Source organism: Arvicola amphibius, chromosome 11, assembly GCF_903992535.2.
Source record: "Arvicola amphibius chromosome 11, mArvAmp1.2, whole genome shotgun sequence".
Classification (NCBI taxonomy): domain Eukaryota; kingdom Metazoa; phylum Chordata; class Mammalia; order Rodentia; family Cricetidae; genus Arvicola; species Arvicola amphibius.
This window is the reverse complement of record NC_052057.2, coordinates 89,630,696-89,657,352: the sequence shown is the minus strand read 5'-3', so window position 1 is coordinate 89,657,352 and position 26,657 is coordinate 89,630,696. Positions and strand designations below refer to the sequence as shown.

The window sequence follows — 26,657 nt, the reverse complement described above, 5'->3', positions numbered from 1 at the left end:
ACTTGATCAAGCTTTCTGGTGGAAGGGCCAAGACTCTGGAAAGCTAAAAGTAAAAAAGAACAAAACAGGATAAAATTGTTGCTGTATCTGTTCCAGAGTGAATGGACTACTACTAGCAATAAAAGAAATGTCATTAACACACTGAACATAAGTGAGCCTCAAATACATGCCGTGAGACCCATATTAAAGAAGGTTTGAAAACACAAAGCTATCAGACTGAGGTTAGGTTTCTGAGAGTCAGGGGTAGAGTAAAACATAAGTAGCAAGCAGGACTACTTGTCTTTCAATGAAGTTTATGTTTGCCAGTTTAAAAAAATCTAAAGAAATATTCAAAAAAGATATGAATCTCTGAGAACCCAAAATTATTTTCCATTAAAATAATATTTATTGAGTGCCTAATGTGTACCAGACAGTATTCTAGGTGTTGATACTATAACAATGAACAGAACAGAAAAAAATTATACCACTTAATAGAAACAAGTAAATATTAGGGAAAAATCTGATCCCCATGTCTGAACCCCATAAAAGATTTACCCATCGGAATAGCAGGTGTAAAGAAACAAAACAAAAAATAAACAAAAATCAAAGCAAAGGCCACGGGCTCACTCAGCGGTGAAGCACTAGCTACTTGCCCTGTTGGTATGCCAGAAGCCCAGGATTGCTCATTAGCACACAAATAATAAGTAGAAACAGGTGCATCTCTGTTCGTAAGAAACTTCTTTCGTGGTTATGCTGTTTGGGTGGTATAGGCATTTCCATGTTCAGAATAATCCTGTGACAGGCACATAGAACTTGGTTATTCCTAGGCCATGTGGCGTACAAGAGAGGAAGAACTTTGTCAAGCAGAGACCATGACAGAAAACCACAACCGGTCAAAATGCAGCGGTGGAGACAAGCCTCCTAACTTCAGTGCAAGCACTCTGACTGAGAGATGACTTCTGGGAACTGGATGTTGCATCCAGAAGAGCGGGGAAGGAGAAAAGTTTACAGAAGATTGCACCAACAGGGCTGGGCTGAGGCTCAACTGGCAAAGCGCTTGTCCTGAACGCACAAGGAGCTGAGCTTGGAACCCTAACTTAACCCTTGTAAGAGCTGAGCCTGGTAACACAGACCTGTAACTTCCAGGGCTGGTGCTGTGGAGAGATGAGGTATTTGGGATGAAGAAGAAAAGGGCCTAAAGCTGGGTATGAAACAACCAAGTAGATCAAATAAGGAGGATGGGGGAGGGGAAATATGATAAAAATACATGGCATGGTTTTTTCTGCATAAAAAAAAAGAGGAGTATAGAGCTATGTGCTAGTGTCAGCAAGCCAGTTGGCTTTCTTGAGGAACATATATAAGACACTGTTGCCCTTGCATAGGAACTAAATTGTAAGTAAGTAAGGATTGTACCTATTTTAGGAAGGAGACCACTCCAAACTGCCCCACAGACAAGGAATTCCAGTACAAAATTGCAGCTACACCTTGGCAATTTCAAGAATTCCTGAAAAGCAGCTGTGTCTGCAGCAGCTAAGTGATGAAACCTGCAGTGGCTGCGGAGAGTTTGGAATGTTACAGGTCCGAAGCCTAATCGCAATTCCTCTTGGCCACTCCCACCTGTGGACCTAATATCTGGAGACAACTACCTAGACCTAACTTGTGTCAAACATAAAAACCTTCCAGAGTGCATTAACTAAACAAAACCCTAGCTCCCACCCAGTGAAGGGCTAAGACTGCTGTCCGACAGCACCCAAGGTTTACAGAAGGCTTAACCCCATCTTGTAACCTACCTCACCAATGCTTCCACCAATATGTTTCTTAAATGCTTTCATTTGTAACATTCTTTTTTTGTTATTATAAAAACTCCATTAAACTGCTTCCATACTGGAACTATGGAAGTTGGTGTACCGTAAATCCATGTTCCTAGGCCACAGTTACTAAAATTTGGCTCCAGAATAAACTATCGCTTACCCCTTTGCAGTTGAGAGCTGTAGGTTAGCCACGACAGTAGTTAGGATAGGTGTTAATTTCCTGCCATGGTAAAACTAAACACTGGTCCCATAAAGATGAGAACAGAGAAAGCAGAGGCTAACTCAGGGCTTACAGTTCCTGCCAAGCTCTTAGAACAGCAACACCTGCAAGGCACACTGATTAGCAGTGCCTTCCTGGGATAAAGAACAGCAGAGAGTCATGGACAACAGCTGGAAAGGCAAGTCAAAGACGGAGAAAGGGGCTTTCAAAGTATGACCACTTCCCTAACTGAGCAAGTAGTGCATATCAGCCTGTGGTCATCTCCCTGGTGGGCCAGAGGGACATGCACAGCCATTAGAGAAACCCTGAAACACCCACCCCACCCTCTCCAGTCCCATAAATAAACCCAGACTCCCTAACCCCAGATTTCTCTTTCCTCCCCATTCGGAGGCATAAGTTGGCCTCAGTAAAAAGCATTGTTTCATTCTCTCTGTCTCCCGTTTTTCTTGTATTTTGGTCTGTTGTTTTCCCCAGACAGTCAATTCTTTCTTTGCCTGTCCCAGACAATGACTTCAGCTCACACCAGAATCACCATTACACCTGGAGCTCCCTGGCTAGCCAGCCTAGCCTAACTGAATGGGTAAACCCCAGGTTCAGTTAGAAACCCTGTCTCAGAAAACGAGGTGGACGGTGACTAAGACAAACACCCTCGTCCTCTGCCCTCTCCATCTGAAGGAACACACAAATACAGACACACAGATTGGACATTAAAGTCATTGATATAAACAGGTACTTTATGTCTAAGAAGCATATGCAACATCTCCAGAATTGTCCAAAACAACTCAATCGCACTGAGCCTAAGTTTGTGCAGACCTCAGGCAGGACCGTTCCTTAGCCACGCAGGTTTTTCTACACAGGCTCTGGGAATTCGAACTCTGGCACTTTTACCCAAGGAGCCATCACCGCAGCCCCTTAGCATTAATTTTTTGTTTGTTTGTTTTGTTTTTCGAGGCAGGGTTACTCTGTGTAACAGCCCTAGCTGTCCTGGAACTAGCTCTTGCAGCCCAGGCTGGCCTCGAACTCACAGAGACCCTCCTGCCTCTGCCTCCCGAGTGCTGGGATTAAAGGCTTGCGCACATATGTTGCGCATGATTCATAATTTATCTACTCTATTCAACGCTAAATATTTTATTTAGAAATTAAATAAAATACAGGGTTACTTGATGAAAGCAAATAATGACTACAAACGAAGGAGGACTAGCAATTTCTACAGGGTCTAATCACGACCCACAGACACTCCTCACGAGCGGGATTGCCAAAACAGGGAGGTGCCCAGTGCTTTCGAGGGTCGTCCCCCTCCGCTGCTCGAGGAGAAAGCAGAGCCGGCCTAGACCGCACCCCGTGGCCCTGTCGCCCGCGGGCTCTCCACTCGCGACAGTACCTGACAGGCGATCGACCTACGGAAGGCGCACGCCATGCCGACCCGAAGCCCGCCTCCGCACGCCCCGCCTCCGCGCCGGAAGTCGCCACTGCTTCCGCTAGGGCGCGCGGAAGTGTTCAGTGCGCAGGCACACGGTGCCGTGGATTATGGCCACTTCCTCGGTGTCCAAGGTACGTGGGGGTGGCGCTTGCCGGTGCCTCCGCGGTGCCTCTTTGGCAAGCACGGCGAGGCGGAGGTTTGACGGGCGTTGGCTTCGGCTCCGGGAAGAGCAGAACTCAGGTCCGGGTTCGAGGCCACCTTTGCTTTGGCCAACTAGGCTGTGGCACCTAGACTAGCCGACCGGCTGCCCCAAGAATATGTCGCCTTCCCCCCTCGCTTCCCACTTTTTTCCTCAGAAGTACTTCCTGTGCGTCTAATTCCCGAAGTAAAGACGTAAACAGAACACCTTTCTGTAATCAGGAATATTAATAGGCAGCAGATCTTCGTATTAATAAGTGGAAAGGTTCTGAGAGAAGAGCGATGTAACAAGATTGCCAGGAGACCAGCGAAGCTTTAGAGAAAGTGATAGTTTGGCTAAGATCTGAAAAATAAGAATCTTGGCGGGAATGTAAAGCATTAGGGTGGGAGAGCAGAATGACATGTCCTTTGCCTTAGGATATAGAAATAAAATAGCACATAGAAAAATCAGGATAACCGAGAGTGGAGAGTGACATTAGGAAAAGAGAAAGAGAGAGAGGAGAGAGGAAGAGAGAGAGAGGGAGGGAAGGAGAGAGAGAGAGAGAGAGAGAGAAACAAAAATGTAATTCAGGTGGTGGCGCACGCCTTTAATCCTAGCGGATTTTTCAGAGTTCTAGGGCTACAGGACAGGCTCCAAAGCTACACAGTGAAACCCCGTCTTGAACACCCACCCCTTCCAAAATGTAATTCAAAAGAGTATTCGTGTTGGGGTGTCATGGACTGCCTAGATGGCAGGGAGTGCAAATCAAAATATAGTTTATAAGAGGAGGCCCCCCTAGCAGCCTGTTGCTTATTGCGTTTGAGTTAAGATACCGTAAAATTAAGTTTGCCGTTAGCCCCTACCATATTTCAATAGCACATGTATGTTAAAGCAAGTTCTACTGGACTGTGCTACTATGCCCTGTAAAGAAAGTCTTCCGCTTTAAATACAGAGGGATACTCCTGAGTGAAACTGTCGAATAAAGCTGAAAGTACAAAGTTCTGAAAGGGTTTGTGTTGGGAGTTCAGGGGTGATACTGTGCAGGATTGTCCTTCTTACGAGAGATTTATTAGATGTGATATTAACACCACAGACAGGCAGGCAGACAGCATGGCAGAGGCTGCAAGGAGAGTTTGGCCCACGTGGCAGAGGAAGTCCCCTCAAAGTTTTCCCAAGATGAGGGTTCTGGAGGAGATTGAAATGTTTTCTGTGTTGACCCACACAGTTCATGGTTGCTTGCGGTAACCAGTGTATGCTCAGTTCATGAATTGTAGGGGATGAATAAATACCTTCCCTAGTTGGGCATTTCTGCGGGTATGGAACAGGGAAGAAAAGAATATAGAATTAAATTACTGTTTTGTTTTATTTTGAGACAGGGTTTCTCTGGGTAGTCCTGGCTGTCCTGGAACTCACTCTGTAGACCAGACTGGCCTCGAACTCACAGAGGTCATTTTTTCTTTTTTTCTTTTTTTTTTTTTTTTTCTTTTTTTGAGACAGGATTTCTCTGTAGCTTTGGAGCCTGTCCTGGAACTAGCTCTTGTAGTCCAGGCTGGCCTGTAACTCACAGAGATCCACCTGCCTCTGCCTCCTGAGTGCTGGGATTAAAGGATACCACCACCTGGCTAAGAAACAAGTTACTTAAGTTCGAGAAACCAAATTACAATTACAGAAATTGTCACAGTTCAACCAAAATGGAGACACTTTACAAGTGGTCCTGTCTATATCCCCCAAGTGCTGGGATGAAAGATGTGCACCACCATACCCCGTCCTTAATATAAGGTTTTTAAAGACCTGACTGGATGTTGCTAGACAAACAGATTTTTAACTGCACTAGTGTTTTTATTATGGTTATTCCTATTTTTATTTGTCCTTGGCTACAAAGTTCCAGATATTTTAGGTGCCCTATCTCCTAATCATGTTGTTGTGTAAAACTTCATTTCTTTTTCTTTCCTAGTTCTGGATATAACTCTGTAGTTTGTGCGTGCTGAGCAAGTGCTCCATTACTGAGCTGCATCCCCAGCCTTCGCCCTCTTGTTCTAAAATTTACAGAAAATGAGAATTTTTTCCAGAAAAAGCTTTGGCAGCTCTTCCAAAGGTCCTTTCAATTTCCAGCACCCAAATGGTGATTGACAACCATCTGTAATGGGATCTGATGCCCTCTTCTGGCGAGCAGGTGTACATGCACATAAATCTCCATATGCCTAAAATAAATAAATCTTAAAAATTATTAAATAAAAGAAGTAGCTATGTTGATGAATGATTATGAAGTAGACCTTATATAAATAGAAACTTTTCAGGACCATCGCAGTAATTCATGGAAATGCCAAAGTTTTAATTTATTTTTCTCCTTAAACATATCAAGTGTTGTTATTTTACTTATATAAATATTTTTTGGTCTGTCTTGTTTTATTGTTTTTCAAGACAGGGTTTCTCTATATAACAGTTTTCGCTCTGGAACTCGCTCTGTAGACCTCACACTCACAGAGATCTGCCTGCCTCTGCCTCCAGAGAGCTGGAATTAAAGGCGTGCGCCAGAACTACCTAGCTACTTTTTCCATATGTTTCGGCTGATGGCCTTCTAGTCTAACATGGTTAACCATATTACTGTTGACATGTTTATATTAGTACTCATTGCTTGTATTTCTGTCCTTGTGCTAATGTTCATGAGATTAACACCCATGCTAGAACTCTCCATGCTATGCTGTGTCAGCGCTACCCTTACTGATGTGTAGATCCGTATGGAAAGGTGCAGTAACAGCTTGTGATGGCACAAGGTACTTCTCCAAAATATGTAGAAGTATTCACATAGCTTTGCTAGTTGCAAATATAAGAATACAAGGTACAACTTCATTTGGAACATGTAATCCACATGGCCACTTTATATTTTACACAGGTGTCTAACACTAGTCCAAGATGACTTTTTTGTCATTTTATTTTTTTAGCTCATTTTCCATATAAACGGAAATCTTAGGAGGCTATCCATGAAATGCAGCTTTCATTTTGGTAGAATACACCACAACTAGAAACTTAGATGCCAAGTACCAATAGTCAAATATAATAATAAGAAGCTTAATGTGGCTAGAAAATTACCAGGAGAATTAGGCAGCCGGTATTTATTCATTCTGTACACCGATCGCCTAATGTGTTTATTAGTACTGCCATAAACTTTGAGGAGGTGGTTATAAATAAAACCTATCTGTGCTGGAAATATGCTCAGAATTTATCAGGGAGACAAAGCAAATATGTTGCAATCCTGAGATCTCGGGAGAAGCATTTCTTGCGAGAGAATCCAGGAGGGTTCACTACAAGAGATGAGGGTTTGATTTCATTTGGTTGCATAGCTAGACTGGCCACAAACTCTTGTAAGGGAAGATGATTTGAATTCTTGGTTCTTCTGTCTCCACAAGCACTAAGATTACAAGTGTGTAAACCATGCCCTAGTTTTTCTCTTTTTTTGAAAAATGGTTTATTATATGGCCCAGGGGCCTGGAGTTCACGTTATAAACCAGGCTAGCCTCAGTCACGGAAGTTCTCTCGCCTCGATTTCCTAAGTGCGGATTACAGAGGTGAACGATGAGTTTGGAGCCGAACGGTAATAGATAAATGGAAAGGAGTTTATTCCTTGAAAACCAATGCTGGGTGAAACGAGCCAAAATTATCTACTTACATTCTGGTTGTAGATACCTGGAGTAAATTAAATAAATCATTTGGAATGGGAGAGTATCAGTGTTTTAAACTTAATCTTTATTTTTTTATTTTTTGGCTCTTTGGACAGTTTTTCTGGGTAGCCCTGGCTCTGTAGACCAGATCTCTCTGTACACCAGGTTGCCCTTGAATACAGAGAGATGCTGTCTGTGCCTCTCGAATACTGGGATTAAAGGTGTGTGCCATCACTGCCTGGCACTTAATCTTTATGTTAATGTATAATGTAATGTTATTTCCCACCTAAGTTTAAGAAACTTGAACTAAAAGTTTGCCTACTTGTTAGAGCGGGTCCTGAAGTGTGTGAGGCAGCTGAGGACTGAGGAGGAAGACATCTCTCCTTCTGTGTTTCTAAGAAAAACTCCCCTTTTAAAGAACTTGTTTATTTACAAAGTGTTAGGGTAATTAGATTTGTCTGCTTTACCTAATTTGACTTTATGCTTTATTTTTTCTTTCTTTCTTTCTTTTCTTCTCCTTCTCCTTCTCCTTCTCCTTCCCCTTCCTCTTCCTCTTCCTCTTCCTCTTCTTCTTCTTCTTCTTCTTTTTTTTTTTTTTTTAAATAGGGCTGTTTTGTGTTTAAACCAGACTTCAAGAAAAGAAAGATCTCTGTGCCAATCGGTAAAGTATCTTAATCCATCCACTTTGTTGATTTTGTTCCCCTAAATCTTCTTAAACTTTAAGTGTGATTATAAGCAAACCTTCTTAATGTTGGAGGTGATTCAACTTACCAGAAACAGTTTTAAAAAATTAAGGATTTATTCCTTCATTTATTTATTCATGTATATTTGAGGCATATACAATACATGTGAAGCCACCAGCAGTGTAATTATAACAAATTTGGTAATATTATAAAGCATTTTTTAAGTGCTAGACTGTTCTAAGCATTTTTGTTGGTTAAATCCTCCCAGCATCCACATGGCATCTGACAACCATCTGTTGTTAGCTCCAGTCAAAGAGATTCAACACCCTCTTCTGTCTTTCTTAGCAATGCACACACCTTTCAACAAAAAAGAAAAAAATACATATTAAACCAAAGACTGGACTAAACTATGTCAATGGAACAAAAACAATCTGAAAAATTGTTGACTAGAGAAGAGTTGAAAGTAATCATAAGGTAAAGAAGATGAGAACGTGGATGCAAACATTAGTGCTGTGCGTATACACCTTGAACTGAAAATCTTTAAGTAGAAGCTTAGAGATTTGTAAGGAATAGAACTTTTCAGTTTTAAAGTTTTTTTTTTAATATTAAAAAAATGAGACAAAATTAAATACGAAAGATAAAGTACATCATTTTTCTCCAAATGTATAGAAAAATACATGATTTGTATAAAATGCTTTGATACCCCTCTATATGCTGTGTGTCTCTGTATACAGTTTCTTAATTTTATTGTGTTAAAAAAAAAACTGAGTTTCTGTTTTTCTTTTTTAAGAGGATTATTTTAATAATGAGAAACTTGAGTCTGAGGACAGTAAACTTCGATTTGAAACGTATCACTTGCTATGGCAACGGATAAAATCTGAAACAGAGGTGAATAATTTCCTTTTTACATTTCTGTAGTAAAATACTGTAATCTTGTATTTGTTACTTCCCATATTTCTAAGATTTATTAGGTTATGCATAGAAAATGAGAAGTTACAACCAAACACAACTTTTATATCTCAAAGAAAATAATTTGTCATGTTCTAAATATTAAGCACAGCCTGAGTTACTGGGACATGATAGTTGCTAAGACAGCTTTACTGTGATGACACTCACTCTTAAATTCAGTTAAGACGTTCCACAAGCCTGAAAGGAAGCGAATTCTAAACTTGGTCTGAAATTCAGTTTTCACTGTGTTCTGTTTGTTTTGGTTTCCCCTTGAGACGTGGTCTTAACGCTAGCTCAGGCTGACCTAGAACACTACACGTTCTGCCTGTGAGTATCTCCAGTACAGCAAGTCAGTAGCTCCAGTGCCAACAGCTTATTCTGCTCAGCTAATGTGAAGCATTAACTTTAGCACTAGTTAAGTGTAACTAGTGTTTTGGTTTTGAATGAGAGTTACACGGAGCTTTTGAGTGGGCGCTGGGAATTCTTAAACTTGTACAGTCTGCACTCTTACCCCTGAGCCATCTTTCCAGCCGAGACTTTCTAGTCTCTTACTGTCTCCCATCTGTCTTTATTACTTTATGCTTCACTTTGCTCCTTGATGATTTCCATGTAGTCCTTGAAGATACTTGAGTTCACGGTCTCCAGGTTAGACTATCTTCTAGTTTTCTTTTCCTGAGATTTATTTTACTTGTTGTTATCTTGTGTATGGGTGGGTGGGTGCACATGAGTGCAGGTGCCTCAGAGGCCAGGAGAAGGGCACTGGATTCACTGGGGTTAGAGTTAAAATCAAGTCTTCCACTGGGAACTGAGCTGCAGTCCTCAGCCTGAGCACTCTGCTCTTTTAACTGCTGAACTGTCTCACAAGCTCCTGTCTGTCTTCATTTCTTAATATCCCTATTCCATGTGTTCTGACATCATATCCTAATCTGCCACTAGCCCATTCCCCTGTTTCAGGCAAATGCAGTTGTATCCTGGACTTTGGGATGTGTTTTATATAGTCCCCTTACCAGTTCTGCCTCCTTTACCCTCTGACCTTCACAGTGGTGTCAGATTAGCCTTTCACTCCCTACTTTAAACTGTTTGGGTGTCCTCCTTACAGTATAAAGTCCAAATCCTTTAAAACCATGGTGTTTGTTTCACGATTGAGACTTTTACCTGTTTGTACAGCCTCTGTTCCTCTCGTGTTGGATTCTTTCAAACTGTGCAGTGGTTATCCAGTGTTTCATGCTTTCTTTCTTTATTTCTACAACTTGTCCTTCCACCTTACTTTGCTTCCTGTCACCCTCTGTTTCACCAGATAGTGCTTTGATTCAAATAAATTGCCTCTTCAGCCTACAGTAGATGGTTCCAGTTTCTCCCAGACTTCATCCTGCCCCCTCAACCCTAGCAACACCACTGAAAATGTTGTGTATCTCAGAATTCAGTGGGCAGTGATGGCACATGTGTTTAATCCCAGTACTCGGGAGGCAGAAGCAGGAAGATGTTTGTGAGCTCCAGGCCAGCCTGGTTTAAAAAGCAAGTTCCAGGACAGCCAGAGCTATTACACAAAGAAATCCTATTTCCAAAAACAAAACAAACAGAATTCAGTTTAAGGTTCAGCCATTTTGCCCTTCTATTCTTCCCTCCCAATTCATTGTGTGCTCCTCACTGTGTGTTTATATATTTGTGTGTTTTCCCCTTCTGTTAAATCTCAGTACACTGTGTCTGAAGATATTTGTGTGGAGTTTTTTCCTTCTTTTATTGCCTTTCAGTACATTGAGTGTTGATATATTTGTGGGGCTCTTTTACCTTGTTAATTTATTGCCACTCAACTAAAATTACTGAACATTCAAAGCGAAATTTCCTTGCACCAGATGTGATGGTTTGAAGGAAAATGGACCCAAAAGGAGTGGCAACATTGCAAGGTGTGTGGCTTTATTGGAGTAGGTATGACCTTGTTGGAGGAAGTGTGTCACTGTGGAAGCAGGCTTTGAGATCTCATGTATTCCCAAGCCATGCCCAGTATCTCTGACCAATTCCTGTTGCCTGTAAGAAAGATGTAGGACCCTCAGCTACTTCTCCAGCACCATGTCTGCCTTCACACCACCATTTAGCACCATGATGATGATAGTTTAAACCTCTGAAAATGTAAGCCAGCCCCAGTTAAATGATTTCAGTTATAACAGTTGCCTATTCACAGCAATAGGACCCTAAATAGGTTAGGGAAAGAAATGCCAGATTACTACTATTAATAATTCATGAAATTTTGTTTTCATTGCAGCAATTACAGGAGGAATTAAATAAAAACCTGTTTGATAATCTAACTGAATTTCTGCAAAAGTCCCATTCTGATTTCCAGAAAAGTTCAAGAAACTGGAGCTGTCAAATGAAACTCAGAGAAATTCCAACTGCTGCTCTTATTCTTGGTATGTACGCATCTGTTTATTCATTCATGCCTGTGCATATTTTTTTAATTGGTGCTTAATGAAGTATCATCTCCTGTAATCAAGAGGTGTCTCTTATTCAAATAAAATTTTATCAATTTTGATGGTGTCAATAGCTTTTTTTTCTCCTGAGGAAACAAAAGCAGAGCCCCTTCCCCAAAGTAACACATGTCCTGGTTTCAATTCTGAGATCAGTACACCTTTAAAATATATCCGCTGATTTATTTCTATAGTTTTTTTCTACTATCCAATGTCTTTCTGCAGCTTTTGTTTCTTTATCATTAGCATTTAGAAAATTCAAAATTAATAAAGCATTATGCAATCTATTTCTGTGGGTATTTATCATCACCTTCTGTTATTTAACATAGTCTTTAGATGTTTATTTGATCTTTCTATAACTGACTGCCCTGTAGGATTGTGTGGTGTACCTGTAATATGCTTTATATTATAATAAGCAACAAACTTTCATTTTCTTAGAGACATATGCTGGAGTATTGACTGTCTTTATTTGTGCAGGTATACCTGAAATGGCCATAACTTCTAGTAAATGTGTGATTATCAGAATCAGACTTTTCCAGACTCAAAGCAGTTGCCCATTTAAAACCTGAATAGGTATCAATGGTGTGGTATACATACTTTAGTTTTTCCAGATTCTCCAAAATGGAACATATCCATCTGCCAGCTTTCATTCCTTTGAGTACCCTTTGGGTTACTTCCTGCAGATAGTGGTGTTTGGTTGTATAAAGAACAAGTAGGACATTTCTTTATAATTTCCTTGGCTTATTGCTATATGATGAAAAGGTCTTCTTTTAAACCTTTGCTATTGACATGATGTTTTTTATGAAATTCTGAGACCTTCAGCACATTCACAATCAATCATTGGTCGATTTCTATATTACTTTGTGTTACATGTAGATCAAATGTGTGATATATATATGGGATGATTCCTGTTCCTGATTATATCTGATAACTGAATAATTAATAAAGTCATTTCTGTGTCATCTGTTATAAATCCATCAGTTTCAATATGTGAAACAACTTTCTGCATATTGTGAATCAGTAATTATGTTGAGAGGTCCTTTAAAATCCCTTAATACCATGAGAATAGAATATAGTTTTGACTTTTAGACAAAATCATGAAGGCTTTGATCCACTTTACTTAAATTTTCTGATTTTTTTAACCTGCCTTTCATGACTCACTTGCATCAGTATAGAATGTAGGGGCTCCAGTTATTGGTGTGTCCTGTACAATATGACAATATGAGGAAGGATCCAGTTAGTCCTTTTTTTTTTTTTTTTTTTTTTTTGAGGTAGAGGAAATCAATTAGTCCTCTTTATAAGTTGGAAATTGGATTCTCTTGATTTTGGGATTGTTAATCTCTCCCCCTCCCCCCCCAAAATTATTACATACTCTTTGCCAGAGTTCATTTCCTTCCCATAGTTTATCAATTTCCTCATTATTAGAAAGTACTATAATTTCTGCTGGGTCTATTCCTGATAATTGACAAAGTCTCAATTTTCCTTTTAGAATTAACTCAGAGACCTTTTCCACAGTTTCTGTGGATAAAGATAGTATCTTCTGTCTCCACTAAAATTCCTGTAGGGGAATGTTTGGAGAGCACTATGAGCAGAATGCAGTTATGATTCGGATCCACATGATCCACATGTGCCTTCTGTTCTTGCTCAGGCTCACCTGATCATTCCGTGGGACACTTTAAGACCTTGTCACCATCTAAGGTTTTATTTAAATTAGTCAGGTCTTCAGGACCTATCCCCAGTTGTACTGTAGATGGGAAATGCCTCCAAGCCATCTTTGGAAGTCATTAAGAAGCTGCGAGAGATCTCTCCTAGCCAGGTCGGTGGTTGTGCATGCCTTTAATCCCAGCACTCAGGAGGCAGAGGCGGACGGATCTCTGTGAGCTAGATCCAGGACAGGCTCCAAAGCTACAGAGAACCCTGTCTTGAAATTCCCACCCCCAACATAGATCTCTCCTAATTTATACCTGTTTATGTCTAATTTTTTTGTAAACCTATTTTATAACCTAAGTAATGTGTAGAATCTTCTTTTTTTTTTTTTTCAGAAGCAATTTGTAATATCCAACAAGGCAAAATTTTCTTTACTTCTTCAAACACTCTTTCTTCAGTATCTACATTGATACATCAGACACTAAAGTGCCGTCCTTGTAATGGTAAACTATAGATTGAAGAAACTGCTTGCGTATCATTTCCAAAATACCTTACAAAATATGGGTATAAGGTGGGGCTATTTAACATTCTCTGTGAGAACTTTCCATTGATTTCTCTTAGCAGGCTGAGAATTATTTTGAGTAGGCACCGTGGAGGCAGAGTTTAGAGAAGAAACAATTTTTTAAAACAATAACTATAAGAGGCCGTCCTTTACAATAACTATAAGAGGCCGTCCTTTACAATAACTATAAGAGGCCGTCCTTTACAATAACTATAAGAGGCCGTCCTTTACAATAACTATAAGAGGCCGTCCTTTACAATAACTATAAGAGGCCGTCCTTTACAATAACTATAAGAGGCCGTCCTTTAGGCAGTGGAGAAGGCAAAGGAATGCCAGACTGTAGAGATCCCATTGTCTGAATCACCTTACTACAACTGTTAGATCTGCTACCATTCTCCATTTTCCAGATTTCTTTTTAGCAGCAAATACAGGAGAATTCCAATGACTGGTTGAACTTATGTTGAACTTACTCTAGTACCAACTGTTCTAAAGCTTGCAGTTTCTCTATTGTTAAAGACCATTGCTTAACCCATACAGGTTTGTCAGTCAACCATTTTAAAGGTAGGACTCTTGGTGCCTTTGAAATGTCAGCAGCTGTCGTGCTCTCTTCTTGTACAACCTGAATGGTCAGTGACTGTTCTTTTCCTCCAGAAACATGTTAATTTGTTTGTTTCTTAGATTGGGGAATGCTAATCTGAGTATCCCACTGCTGTAACAAATCATGTCCCCACAAATTCATTGATATGTTAGCCACATATGGTTTAATATTCATCTCTGTCCTTCTGGCTTTATTCATTCTGACCAGCCTTGTGCTCTGCTTTACATGAGATAAAGTTCCAGTCCCTAGAAACTGAACATTTATGTACTGAAGAGGTCAATTTGTACACCAAGATTCTGATGAAATTATTGTTACATTGTCTACTAGACCTTCAATGACATCATTTATTTGTTTTTTGTTTGTTTGTTTGTTTTTTTTGCTTTTCCCCCCAAAACAGTTGAGATGGGTTTCTCTGTGTAGCCATGGCTGTCCTGGAACTTGCTCTGTATACCAGGCTGGCCCTGAATCTGTATCTCATAAAGATCTGCCTGCCTCTGCCTCCTGAGTGCTGTGATTAAAGGCGTGTGCTACCACTGCCTGGTATTTATTTGTATTTTTAATTTTGGTCTTTGTTCATTTATAGAGTTTGCCAAAATACTCACTTTATTGTTTCTCCTGAATTTTTTGTTATCTCCTCTGTAACTTTTCTGTTATCCATAGCAGTATCGTTTCTTACAATAGGTATTAAGAGGCAGGAGAGCCCAGTAAGATCTTAATAGAGCACAGGAAGGAGACTGAAAATCACCTATGTGAGTTCAGGTCCAGCACGACCACTAGGAGTCCCAGTTAGAATGTGTTTCTTTCTAGACACTGGTGGCTGACTCAGAAGAATGGGGATGGACTAGAAGAAGGAGCTGAGAGGGTCCATGGAGGGGGAGCTGATTTGAGCTAAAGCTTGGCGAACTCCCTCAGGAATAGAGGTAGTATGTGAGGAGAGGCATCTGCAGGCAGGCTGCTGCAGGGCTGGGGAGGAGACTAGAGAGGTTGGAATGAAGGTCAGGAAGGGGAGTCTTTCTGTTGGTGGTTTTTAAAATGAAATCATTTCAGTTTTTGGTGTTGGAAATGAAGCAGGTACTTTATAAATACTCAGCACCCGCCCTTCCATCTTCCTATGTTTCTTTCATTCCTTTTGAAAAGGAAATAAAATTTATTGTTTCCCAACATGCTCAATTGTCTTTGCTCCCGATGTGTTACTTTTTTGTTTCTTTGTATGCTTGTTTTTGTTTCTGTTTAAGACAAGGTCTCACTTTGTAATCTTGGTTGGCCTGGAATTCTCTATGTAGACCAGAATGGCCTCAGCCTCATAGAGGTCTGCCCAACTCTGTCTCCTGAGTGCCGAGATTAAAGCGTGCTATCACACTTGCATTTGTTACTTCTTTAGAGTTGGTTAACAGTGGGCTCTGAGGTTACAAAAACATTAGTGCCTTTTTAATACAACTTTTTAAAAGATTTATTTATTATGCATATAGTGTTCTGTGTGCATGCCAGAAGAGGGTACCAGATTTCATTATAGATGAGCCACTATGTGGGTTTTGGGAATTGAACTCATGATCTTTAGAACAGCAACATGTGTTCTTAACCACTGAGCCATCTCTCCAGCCCCTTAATACTACTTTTAATACCCCACTAAAATCCTATTCCTGAAGTTAAGGACAGTATTTTACAAATTGTAATGTACGTAAAAGTGACCGTGAGATGGGTTGAGTTATGGTTCAGCACTTAAGCACACTGACAGTTCTTGCAGAGGACCTAGGTTCAGTTCTTAGCACTATCATAATGGCCACTGGAATTTTTTGTTTGTTGTCCTTTTAATCAGTTAATGATACCAAGTGTTGGTTTCATCTTATATAGTGGGCTTTTAAAATCCATCAGAAAATGGTTACTCCCATAATATTTCATAATATTCCATAATAATTTTCATAATATGCCTCTATTGCATCAGTGAGAATGTCTTTCCAGGGCAGTTATTATTGTACCTTGAAGGTGATCATCAGGTGGGGAGTTCTTCAGCGACAGGGTCCCCAGGCAGATATCAGGTGATCAGAAACAAAGATGGCAAAGTTGGGGTTAGGTAATTGTGAATAAGCTATGTCTTATGCCAAGCAAGTCTATACAGCAGCTTATATAAATGTAGGGGAAACGGGACAGAATCATCAGGATGTTACTATACAGTGGAATGAAGTTAGTAGGAATATGACTCAAGTAGTAACTCAAAGGCAAAGCTTGGTCTCTCAAGTGCGTCCCAAACTGAGCATTCTGTGACTTTAGAGCTGTTAACTCCAGCATCGTCAGGATGGAAAAGCCAGGTTACCATGAACCAAAACTATTACTCCTTCCAGGCCCTCTGTTGCTGGGCAAGGACACAGAACTAGTGTTTCCTTTGTCCTTTCTGCAGAGCCTCTGAGAAAGCCTCGGATTGACCGACCTGGCTCCCAACATGAAGATTACTAATGACTTTCTCCCCTAGTAGCATGCATAGAGCCTTTCAGGCCTATAAAAGCTAACTAATAAGGAGAAAGCATCCAGATCTGTACCAGCTTGATTTCTCTATGACCTAGTACTTAGATATGTGGTGTCTGCAACAGTAGGGTCTTCCAGTTCTGAAAGACAACAATGAGCAATAACAATAGTCTGTGGTGTTTGGGAGTAGGCATCTGTAGGACCCCACTGACCAGCAACTCAAGAAAAGGCAATTTATTCCTGGCACTTTTTATTTGGTAGTCTCTTGTGTCTTGGGGTGGCACTGTTGTAGTGAGTCTTTCTCTGTCCCACCTGCCAGCTCCCAAATAACCACACAGAGCCTTATTATTAATTATGAAAGCTCTGCCGATATCTTAGACTTGTTTTTAGCTAACTCTTATAACTTAACTTAACCCATTTTTATTCACCTACATTTTACCATGTGGCTCATGGCTTTTACTTCTCCTCCTGCATGTCTTGCATCTTCTCTTGTCCAATCAGCAACTCTGCCTTCTTCCCAGTGTTCTCTCTATACCTAAAATCCTGCCTAGCTATTGACCATTCAGCAATTCAGCAGTTAAACTAAGCTGAGTGACACGTATTCACAGTGTGCAAAAATATTATTCCCTTTTTGTCTAAATAAAAAGAAAAAGTTTTAACTCTAACATAGTAAAACTGTATACAGTAAGAAAAAAAATACCTGGTATTGTCTAAATCGAAAGGAAAGGCATGAACCTTAACAAATAAACTATACAATTAGAACAGATATTAAGTAAGAATTACATTTATAATGTTCAGTCCATTTGTATTTGGCAAATTTAGAGCAAATACTCCATTATCTATATTCTCTTGATGAGTCTGGAATTTTGTGCCTAATTTATCTTCCATCATAACTAAGATAGACTGTAAGTATAACTATCTAGTTTTCAACTCCATCAAAGACCCAGAAGGCTATATTACCTGAGTAAGCAGGAAGTGCTATGCAAAGCCACTTCCAAAATTAAGAAGCAGTAGGGACATCTGGGTGCCTAGACAATCTCCCCAAGGTTTCTCTGCAATGTTGGGGCATCCATCTTCAGCCTACAGGCCTAGAATGTCTGACAGACTTTGAAGCAGGAATTTTGAAGGACTGTCTGACCTTGTTTTGACAAAGTTCAGTCACTTTCCTTGTGTCCTGCAGAATGTCTGGCAGACTTTTCTATGAAGCAAGTATGGATTATGCATTGTACAAAAGCCCACCAAAGATGATGTTTGAGCAGGTAAAATATATGTCACCTGTCTTGTAGGGCTTTGTTTTTTTCTTTATAAGGTTTATTTCTTTACATCTATAGCCAGGATTTTGAGGGGGTGTTCCCTGATTAAATCTGAACTCTATCAACCTTAAGGAATTCACAGCCTTTCATTTTTTAAAGTTAAGGCATTCTTAAAGTTTCTAGGCTGTTTTATTTCAGCTTTCCCTTTCACAATCCCATGTCTTCCAGTAGCTGCTGTTTGCCTATCAGCAATCAAAAAATTCAAAGACAACACAGTAACATAAAGGATCTAGACTCCCTGTATATGAGCCATCTCTATGTGGCTTATTTTTTTTCTCTCTTTACTCTTTCTTTAAAGACTTTATTATTTTTAGACTATTTTTGTTAGTGTTATTTTTCTTTAGCCTACACACATTGTTAAACACATTATAACCTGTTTAGAACTTTTGCACATTATTAAACACATTGTAACCTGTTTTTTCTATCTGAACCTGCTTTGCTGTGTACCTGTAACCTTTTCTGTCTGCATGAGCAAAATCTTAAATTTCCATGCAGCTTGGCTTATGAGCAGCAGGCAGCATGCTACGTGGTGGCATGAGACTAGGTAGAAACCCTTATAGCAGTGTGGACCTAGAAATTTCCAGAGCTGAGGCAGTAAACATGACTCCCATTGGTACTTCTGCTATGAGGCTAGGCTCTCAGGGAACTGATGGGGCTCATTGTACAAGTCATTCTTTCTTGGTTACATTAGTGCCAAGATTGTTATTTATTTAGTTATTTTGAAGCTACTATGAATAAGATTCTTTTTTTTCTCAGTATGATTGTTAATCATATACAGGAAAGCTGCTGAGTTTTATGTGCATCCTGGTACTTTGCTGAATGTATTCATCAGCTGTTGGGATTTCCTGGTAGCATCCTTGTCTTGCATGTAGAGAGTCATGTCATCGGTAATAATATTTTGACTTTTTCCTTTTCTGTTTATATCTCCCTTATCACCTTTACTTGTCATTTGCTCTTAGACTTCAAACACTACTTGAAATATGTACAGAGAGGGTAAACATCCTTTTTTCATTCCTGATTTGCATTGCCTTGAGTTTTTCTCTTGTTAGCATCATGTTGAATATGGATTTGTTGTGTATATTACCTTATTATCTCAATATGTTCCCCTATATCACTAGTCTTTCTAGGACTTTTATCATGAAGGGATGTTGGATTTTGTCAGAGGCTTTTTCTGCATATAATAACATGCTCATATGGTTTGTGTTTGAGTCTGATTATATAGTGGGTTACATTTTCTGACTTACATATGTTGAACCATTCCTATGTTTCTGGGATGAAACCTATTTGATTATGCTGTAAGATCTTTTTGATGTGTTCTTGAGTTTGGTTTAAAAGTATTTTATTGAGAATTCTTTTTTTTTTTTTTTTTTTTTTTTTTTTTTTTTTTTGGTTTTTCGAGACAGGGTTTCTCTGCAGCTTTTTTTTGTGCCTGTGGTCATTGGGGAGAGTATGCCATCTGGTTTGAAAACCCCTTGCAGTATGAATGGGGACCTATGATGTTCCACCACTATTTAATTCTTTCAGTTTTGGCAGGTTCCAGTAGTTGGAGGTAATGGGAAGAAGCACAATTAGAGAAATGGCCTAATTAAGTTGTGAAAATTTACTCTGCCCTGCTTCTTGTTAATAGGAAAATAGAAATTATATTTTGCAAAATTATAGTCTGAAAATACTTTTCCAATTAAACTGGTGAAGGTCCAGAAGAACTTGCTGCTCTTTTAAAAAGCAAGAATTTGGAACCTATACCCTGTTGGGCAGTTCACAGCTGCCTGTAAATCTAGTTCGAGGGTTTCTGACTCTGTGCTTCAGTACAGTTGACTCAGGTTTGCCAGTTCTAATGCACACCCTCATGCTGACACACACATAGACACACAATAGGAATAAAGTCTTTCTAAAAAGTAAGTAAAAAAATAACATTAAAACTAGAGATGTTTATTTTCTATGAAATAATCATTTGTTTCTTCGACATTGTTGATTATCTTGAAGTAAGATCTTTTATTTTAGAAAACATATGTTAAATAGATTTTATGGAATCACAAAGATAAGCCATTTTTTAACTGAATTCTCCATTTTGTTTAGAGATGTATTATATCATAGACTTTGGTGTGTGCTAGTAATAGTATAACTCTGAGGACACTCTGTTCCTGTTTTTTTTTTTTTTTTTTTTTGTCTTGTTTTGTTCTTGCTACATATAGTCTATTAAAAATAGCAGATGTAATGGCACATGCCTTTAATCCCAGCACTCAGAAGACAAAGGCAGGCGGGTCCCTGTGAGTTCTAAGCCAGTCTGGACTAAAGAGTAAGTTCCAGGATAGCTAGGGCTATGCAGAGAAACCCTGTCTTGAACCCCTCTCCCCACAAAGGAAAGAAAGAAATGGCCTGCCCTCTCTGTCACTGTTCTATTGCCATAAGTATACACCTTGACCAAGGCAACTTGTAAAATAGAGCATTTAAATGGAGGCTTGCTTACAGTTCCAGAGGGTGAGTCCATGACCATCATGATGAGGGGCAGGCAGGCAGGCATGGTGCTGTAGCAGTAGCTGAGAGCTCACATCTTATCCTCAAGTTATAGCCAGAGAGAGGGAGACTGGGTTTGGCATGGGCCTTTACACCTCAAAGCCCACCCCAGTGACACACTCCCTCCAGCGCGGCCACGCCTCCTCCAACAAGGCCACATCTCCTAATCTTTCCCAAAACAGTTTCACCAGCTGGGACAAGCATTTAGATATATGAGCCTATATGGGGCCACTCTCATTCAAACAACTATACCTGCTAAAAGTAGATAAGTGGGAGGGTGGGGGGAGCAAAATGTAAATTTGTCTGCTAATATATTTATTTTCTGGAATTCTTAAAAAGGTTTTATTGCTGGCATGAATGATTCTGAAATTGTTTTCTATATCCTATAACTTGTCTGGCAGATTTAAAGCAGGTTGAATATTTATGCTGCTATCTGCCAAAGAATTGTTCTTTCTTTTTCTCTCTCTCTTTTTTTTAAAAATATTTATTTATTTATTATGTATACAATATTCTGTCTGTGTGTATGCCTGCAGGCCAGAAGAGGGCACCAGACCTCATTACAGATGGTTGTGAGCCACCATGTTGCTGGGAATTGAACTCAGGACCTTTGGAAGAGCAGGCAATGCTCTTAACCTCTGAGCCATCTCTCCAGCTCCTCTCCCCCCTCCCCCTCCCTCCGTCCCTCCCTTCCCCCCCCCTCTTTCACAGGGTTTCTCTGTCTCCCAGACTATCCTAGAACTCACTCTGTAGACCAGACTGTCCTGGATTATAAGTCACAAATAAATTGTTAAGTTAGGGAAGGTACCAGTTAATAGAATGAATTCCAAAGTAGCAGAGACATTTCCTGCCAATTCTGATGTACTATGTAGAAAGCACCAAAAACTGATTTTTTCAAAATGAAAAGATGCTTTGTTAAATACCAAAGACCCAAAGTTTTAATTGTGTTTCAGTTGTCTCAGAAATTAGGCTACACTTTTCAATTAACTCCTGCAATTTAAATAATACTAGCATCTTTTTATCCTCAGTTTTTAAGTAAAGTCACAACAGGGTTAGATTGCTTAGTTCCTTGTACTTAAATGACTAATGATTTCTGTGTGAATTTGATAAAGCAATGAAACTGCTCCTGAGTTATTTTCCAAGGTCAGTTATATATGCTTAATAATCTTTTCAAAGGAAGAATTGAACTACAGGCCTTTCTGGACAAATTAGTAGAGTCAATCATGTTGTAAATTTCTGGATTTCTATTGAAAATTGCATTTTTAAATTGTTTTTATTTGTTGCTTTACTTAATTTTTAAAAATACCCTTTCTTAAATTATTAATAAAGATGATGACATGATGTTGTTTATTTTCTCATAGGTGTGAATGTCACAGATCATGATTTAATATTCAGAAGTCTAACAGAGACTCTTCAGAATCATGTCACACCATATGTGGTCTCATTGCAAGCTAAGGATTGTCCAGGTAAAATATAAGTGGCATGGTTTTTTGGTGAGTTGTTATAGTGCTTACCTACGCTGCCTGGCCTCCACTCTGTGCTTGTCTCGCTCATTGCCATAAGTTAATTTATTTTTCCACTTGAAAAGGCCATCAGTGGTTAAAAAAATAGTTATAGGCAGAGCCAGACTTGAGTTTGTAAAGCCATTAAATCATGAATAGCACACACTATCGTACTCAGATTTGTTTGCATCTGGACTGATAACAGATTTAATGTACTAAATTAGAATTATAGTTTTTTAAGGATGTCTTTTTTAAATGCATGTAAATCAAGATTTATAATCAATAAAATAATTCTTGATTTTAAGGATAAATACATGATATTCTAAAAATAATTTGTAATTTCCTGCTTAAACATTTGCTTAGATGACACTTGTAGATAATACGTATCAATTTTGAGGGTTTCATATAACCCAGGCTTTCACTGAATTTACTATGTAGCAGAAGATGACCTTGAATTTCTCCCGAGTCCAGGAATTTTAGGCATGTTGACCAAGTCGTTTTTATTTAGAACTGGCAGTCAGCTCCAGGGATTTGTGCATACTAGACAAGTATAGTACCAACTGGATGTGTCCAGCCCTGGATGAAATTTAAATATTAAGGGAAGGGTACTAAAGAGTAATAATAATGTATTTAGCACATGATAGGTATATTGATGAAATATAGAAAAAGTATATTTCACTCAAAAAATGCAATCTGCTTAGCAAAGGTTTCTGTGGATAAGTTTTCTTGCTTTCATATTCTGCAGATGTGAAACATTTTTTACAGAAGTTGACCTCACAGTTGATGGACTGCTGTGTAGATGAAAAATCCAAAGAGATGAGAAGTGTTAAGACCTCCAAAGTGACGAGCTGCTCCATGGACTCCCTGTGTGGCTGGTACAGGACTGCCACACAGGTAGCGGAGGCTGAGTGTGCAGACGGCTGCTCAGATGACTTCAGCTATAGCTCATTCTTCTGTAAACAAGTTTGTAGAGCAATCAGAGCAGTCTTGTGGTAGCTATTTTTTCTGAAGCTACTGGAATTTGAAAGTATTCTTCTAGTATGTAGATTAATTACTAGTAAGTGCTTAGATTCTTAGAAGACATTATATTTGTTGGAGAAGTCCATGAAATGGCAAAAAGAAAACATCCAAAGTTGGTTCTGGTGGAAATTCTATTTCTGCAATAATGGCTGTAACTTCCTTATATTACCTCCAAAGTTCTTCAGTAGTTGCTTTTGTTTCGTAGACACGTTTCACCTATTCCTGCTGTCAGTTTAGTACTTGACGAGTAATTCTGTAATTTTTAAATTTTAGTTTGTTGCATGTTTAGAATTCTTGGGAAACATTACTGTATAATGAAGGTTATTGAACAAAACAATGCAATAAGTAACGTATGTTCAACAAAGTATAATGTCATTCTACTGTGAGTGTCTTCATTGGACGGTTCCTGGGTGCTGTGTAGTTAGCTACCAGATAGTTTAAGTCCTGGGGTGAGTTTTCTAGTGCTTTGCTGAAGTCATACATGAAATCTCATTGCGTTTTATGTAAGAATGCTTATGGTGATACCTTAATTGATCCAAATTCTTAGATATTTTTAGAAATCAAAGACATGGCAATTTAAGTCCAGTATCTTTAAATTTGGTTTGATCAAATATTTAGTGTCCATTTCAAGGTTTAAAGTTTATAAAACTGCATTTATTATAATACTGCATTTATTGTGCCTTTACAATGATAGGAAAGCTCAAGTTAGAGCAAACCCATGTATCAACCAAAAAAGAAATAAATTGTAAAGGTTCTTTTCCTATGTTTTTCAGCAGAAAATCTGTTTCCTATGTGTTATGGGTCATACTGAACCTTTTTTTTACTGTTACCAGTTCTACAAACAGATTCTGCTGGTAACTATTAGAGATACTGTTTGTTTATTTATTTGGGAAAATAAAAACAGTTATTGTGAATTATAGAAAGAAATACATTAACAAGTGTCATGATGGTATTGTTTGACAATGTAACTCCTCCATTCCACGGTTTAGAGGACAGGCCCCAAACTGACAAGCAAAAAGAGGACGACTTGTAGCCAATGGCAGTGTCCTCCTGTCGTGCTTATCCTGAAGAATATGGAGAGCTTCAGCACGAAAGTACTCCAGGACTTCATAATCATCAGCAGGTAGAGGATGCACTGCTTGGCCTTTGCACTCTCATTTGTTACTGCTGTGTGACCCAGGCGCCCTGTGCGCGTGCGGGTTAAACAGCTGTGAATGGGGTCTCCTGTGCTCATGCTCCGGTCGCCAGCTGTGCCTTACTCGCTGGGCCATTTCACTGCTCCCTGTTTTATTTTCCAGTGCATGCAAAGTATCGGATTTCCATAAGGCATGTTGTATCTTATTTCTATATATTTGCAGTAAGATTTTTTTTAATGTTTTGAGTATTTTAAGGCAATCTTGTGAGACTTAAAATTGAAGTAACTAATGCTATTTTAAACTCCCATGACATTTGTTCCCATTGTATATTTGTTAGGATATAATTAACTTTGTCATGCATATTCTGTATATCAGCTAACATACTAAAAAGCCTTACTTTGAGTGATTTTGTTAGGATTTTGTCTCATTGAATAATGAGTTGTAGATATAGTCGTCTATCCCCTCAGTCACCCCTCCTCCCACCCCTACCCTGGGCTGGGGATAAAACCCAAGACTTCATGCATGCATGCCTGAGCAAATTCTCTACTGTTGAAGTGTGTTGCTTGGGTTAATGTCCTAAGATATTTTTTAAACTTTGTAACATTCTATGCATATGTGCAATGTGGTGTGTAACAGTGTTTAACTTGGATTTGACGGTACTGTGGACTTAAAAGTAAAGAACATAGCGCAGATGCAAGAGAGTGCTGTGCTTAATTCCTGTGAATGGAGAAAGAAGGGATGCAGCCCACATTGGAAAGCAGTAGGAAGGAGGAGAGTGCAGAGGTGTGATCTGCAGAGCCCTCAGGAATAGTGCTGTTCCACTGCATGGGTGCTGTTTGTTCTGTCTTAGCTGTGCTGATAGGAAACCACACTCAGGATACTTAGGACAGAAATAGAAGGAAGGGATATGACTCTTTTGAATGATGTCCATTTACATATGTGTAAAGCTATGTATGTGTGAAAAGGAAGGAGAGACTGATGTGAGACTAGGCGAGTCTCAAAGTTAGTAAAAGTGTATTAAGTGATATTGACACATTGTTACAGAACTTTGGTTGTCTTATGGATCTCTGTGTCCTTGTTTATAAAAGAAAAGGATCCATATGGATTGATTGCAGATTTAGAATCTGGAAGGTGGCCATTTTATTATTATTTTTACTTTAAAAAGCAAATAATGACCTAGAAAACTGAATAAGAATGTTTTAAAATAATCATTTTGAAGTGTAATATATTGAAAGACATTTGCTGACGAAGCTTTTGTATCTTTCTTTAAAAACCAGTCAGCATCTGCATGAATTTCCACTAATTCTCATTTTTGGAATTGCCACGTCTCCGGTTATCATCCATCGACTGCTTCCTCATGCAGTGTCGTCTCTGCTGTGCATAGAGCTGTTCCAGTCCCTGTCTTCCAAGGAGCACCTGACAGTGATTCTTGATAAGGTAAAAAGGAGTTGTGCTTACCACCCGTGCCATGGAGTGAAACACATACTGCCAGACATCCATTGTCTGTAAGAAGTGATACCAGTAAATCATGTGTCTCTCAGATTTTGTTCAATTTATTGCATATTTTTAATACTTTTATTAAATTATGTTTATTCTTGAATAGTCTCTTTGTATAAAATTGCCTCTCAAATAAAAATAAGCTTTATGAAAGTGATTTTATGTATATAGTCATTATTTTAGGTTTTTCGAGACAAGGTTTCTTTGTAGCTTTGGGAGCCTGTCCTGGAACTAGCTCTTGTAGACCAGGCTGGCCTTGAACTCACAGCGATCCTCCTGCCTCTCCCTCCTGACTGCTGGGATTAAAGGCGTGTGCCACCACCACCCAGCTATATTCATTCTTGTTTTCATTACTTAGTTGAAAAGATTAGGCTTTTAAAATTCAGAGATCTAGAGATACAGCCCACTAACAACCACTTGTCTGGCAGTGTAGAAGGTAAGCCCTTGATTTGAGTTGTAAAAGGAATAAGTAAAATTTTACAGAATTTATGGACTTCAGACCATTACTAGACTGTTTTGACCTTATATTTTATATAAAATGGTTTAAGTGTTTTAAGAGTTACTTTTATATGTGTGAGTGTTTTGTCCACGTAGATGTAAGTGCACCACACAGATGCAGTGCCTTTTGAGGTCAGAAGAGGGTGTTGGAGTGAGGGATGCTATGAGCTCCATCCCTCTCTCCAGCCCTGAAGTTGTTCTGTGGAATTTGACAACTGTCACATTGTCTTAACAGCTGCTAAACTTAGACTTGAACTGCGATAACATTTCCGTGTAAATAGCAGTGTGGTTCTTTATTATCGGCTGCCACAGATTCATCCTAGATTCCAGTAAGGTGTGTCTTTGAAAACTGATGGTTGTGTAGGGTAAAAATAACAACCTGTGTGGTCCTCTACTAAACACATCTACACTTCTGCTCACAACAGTAGAATTCTGATTTATCGACACATTAGAAAAATTACTTCAGTTTAAAATTGACTAATTGTAACCAAATGTAACTGTCCTTGTGCAAATATACTTTTGTTAAAAAATTCTAGTATAAGGTTTGATTTTC

The 26,657-nt window shown here is 39.1% G+C and overlaps 2 protein-coding genes across 3 annotated transcripts in view; one reads left to right on the top strand and one right to left on the bottom strand.

Annotated features, from left to right (window-relative positions):
* Positions 1-3,524, bottom strand: part of Rars2 (arginyl-tRNA synthetase 2, mitochondrial) — a 44,352-nt gene extending 40,828 nt beyond the window's left edge. The window contains exons 1-2 of the mRNA XM_038347196.2: positions 3,392-3,524; positions 1-43 (exon numbers count right to left, since the gene is read on the bottom strand). The exon at positions 1-43 is cut by the window's left edge and continues 31 nt beyond it. Coding sequence (XP_038203124.1) covers positions 1-43; positions 3,392-3,427 — 79 coding nt within the window. The 5' untranslated portion in view covers positions 3,428-3,524. The remainder of the gene's footprint in view (positions 44-3,391) is intronic.
* Orc3 (origin recognition complex subunit 3) overlaps positions 3,494-26,657 on the top strand; it is a 57,722-nt gene continuing 34,558 nt past the window's right edge. The window contains exons 1-8 of one of the 2 annotated variants that reach the window (XM_038347193.1): positions 3,494-3,561; positions 7,874-7,928; positions 8,741-8,838; positions 11,159-11,303; positions 21,813-21,917; positions 22,699-22,847; positions 23,963-24,096; positions 25,387-25,546. In XM_038347193.1, the coding sequence (XP_038203121.1) occupies positions 3,538-3,561; positions 7,874-7,928; positions 8,741-8,838; positions 11,159-11,303; positions 21,813-21,917; positions 22,699-22,847; positions 23,963-24,096; positions 25,387-25,546 (870 nt within the window). In that variant the 5' untranslated portion in view covers positions 3,494-3,537. The remainder of the gene's footprint in view (positions 3,562-7,873; positions 7,929-8,740; positions 8,839-11,158; positions 11,304-21,812; positions 21,918-22,698; positions 22,848-23,962; positions 24,097-25,386; positions 25,547-26,657) is intronic. The other variant, XM_038347195.1, reaches the window with a different exon arrangement.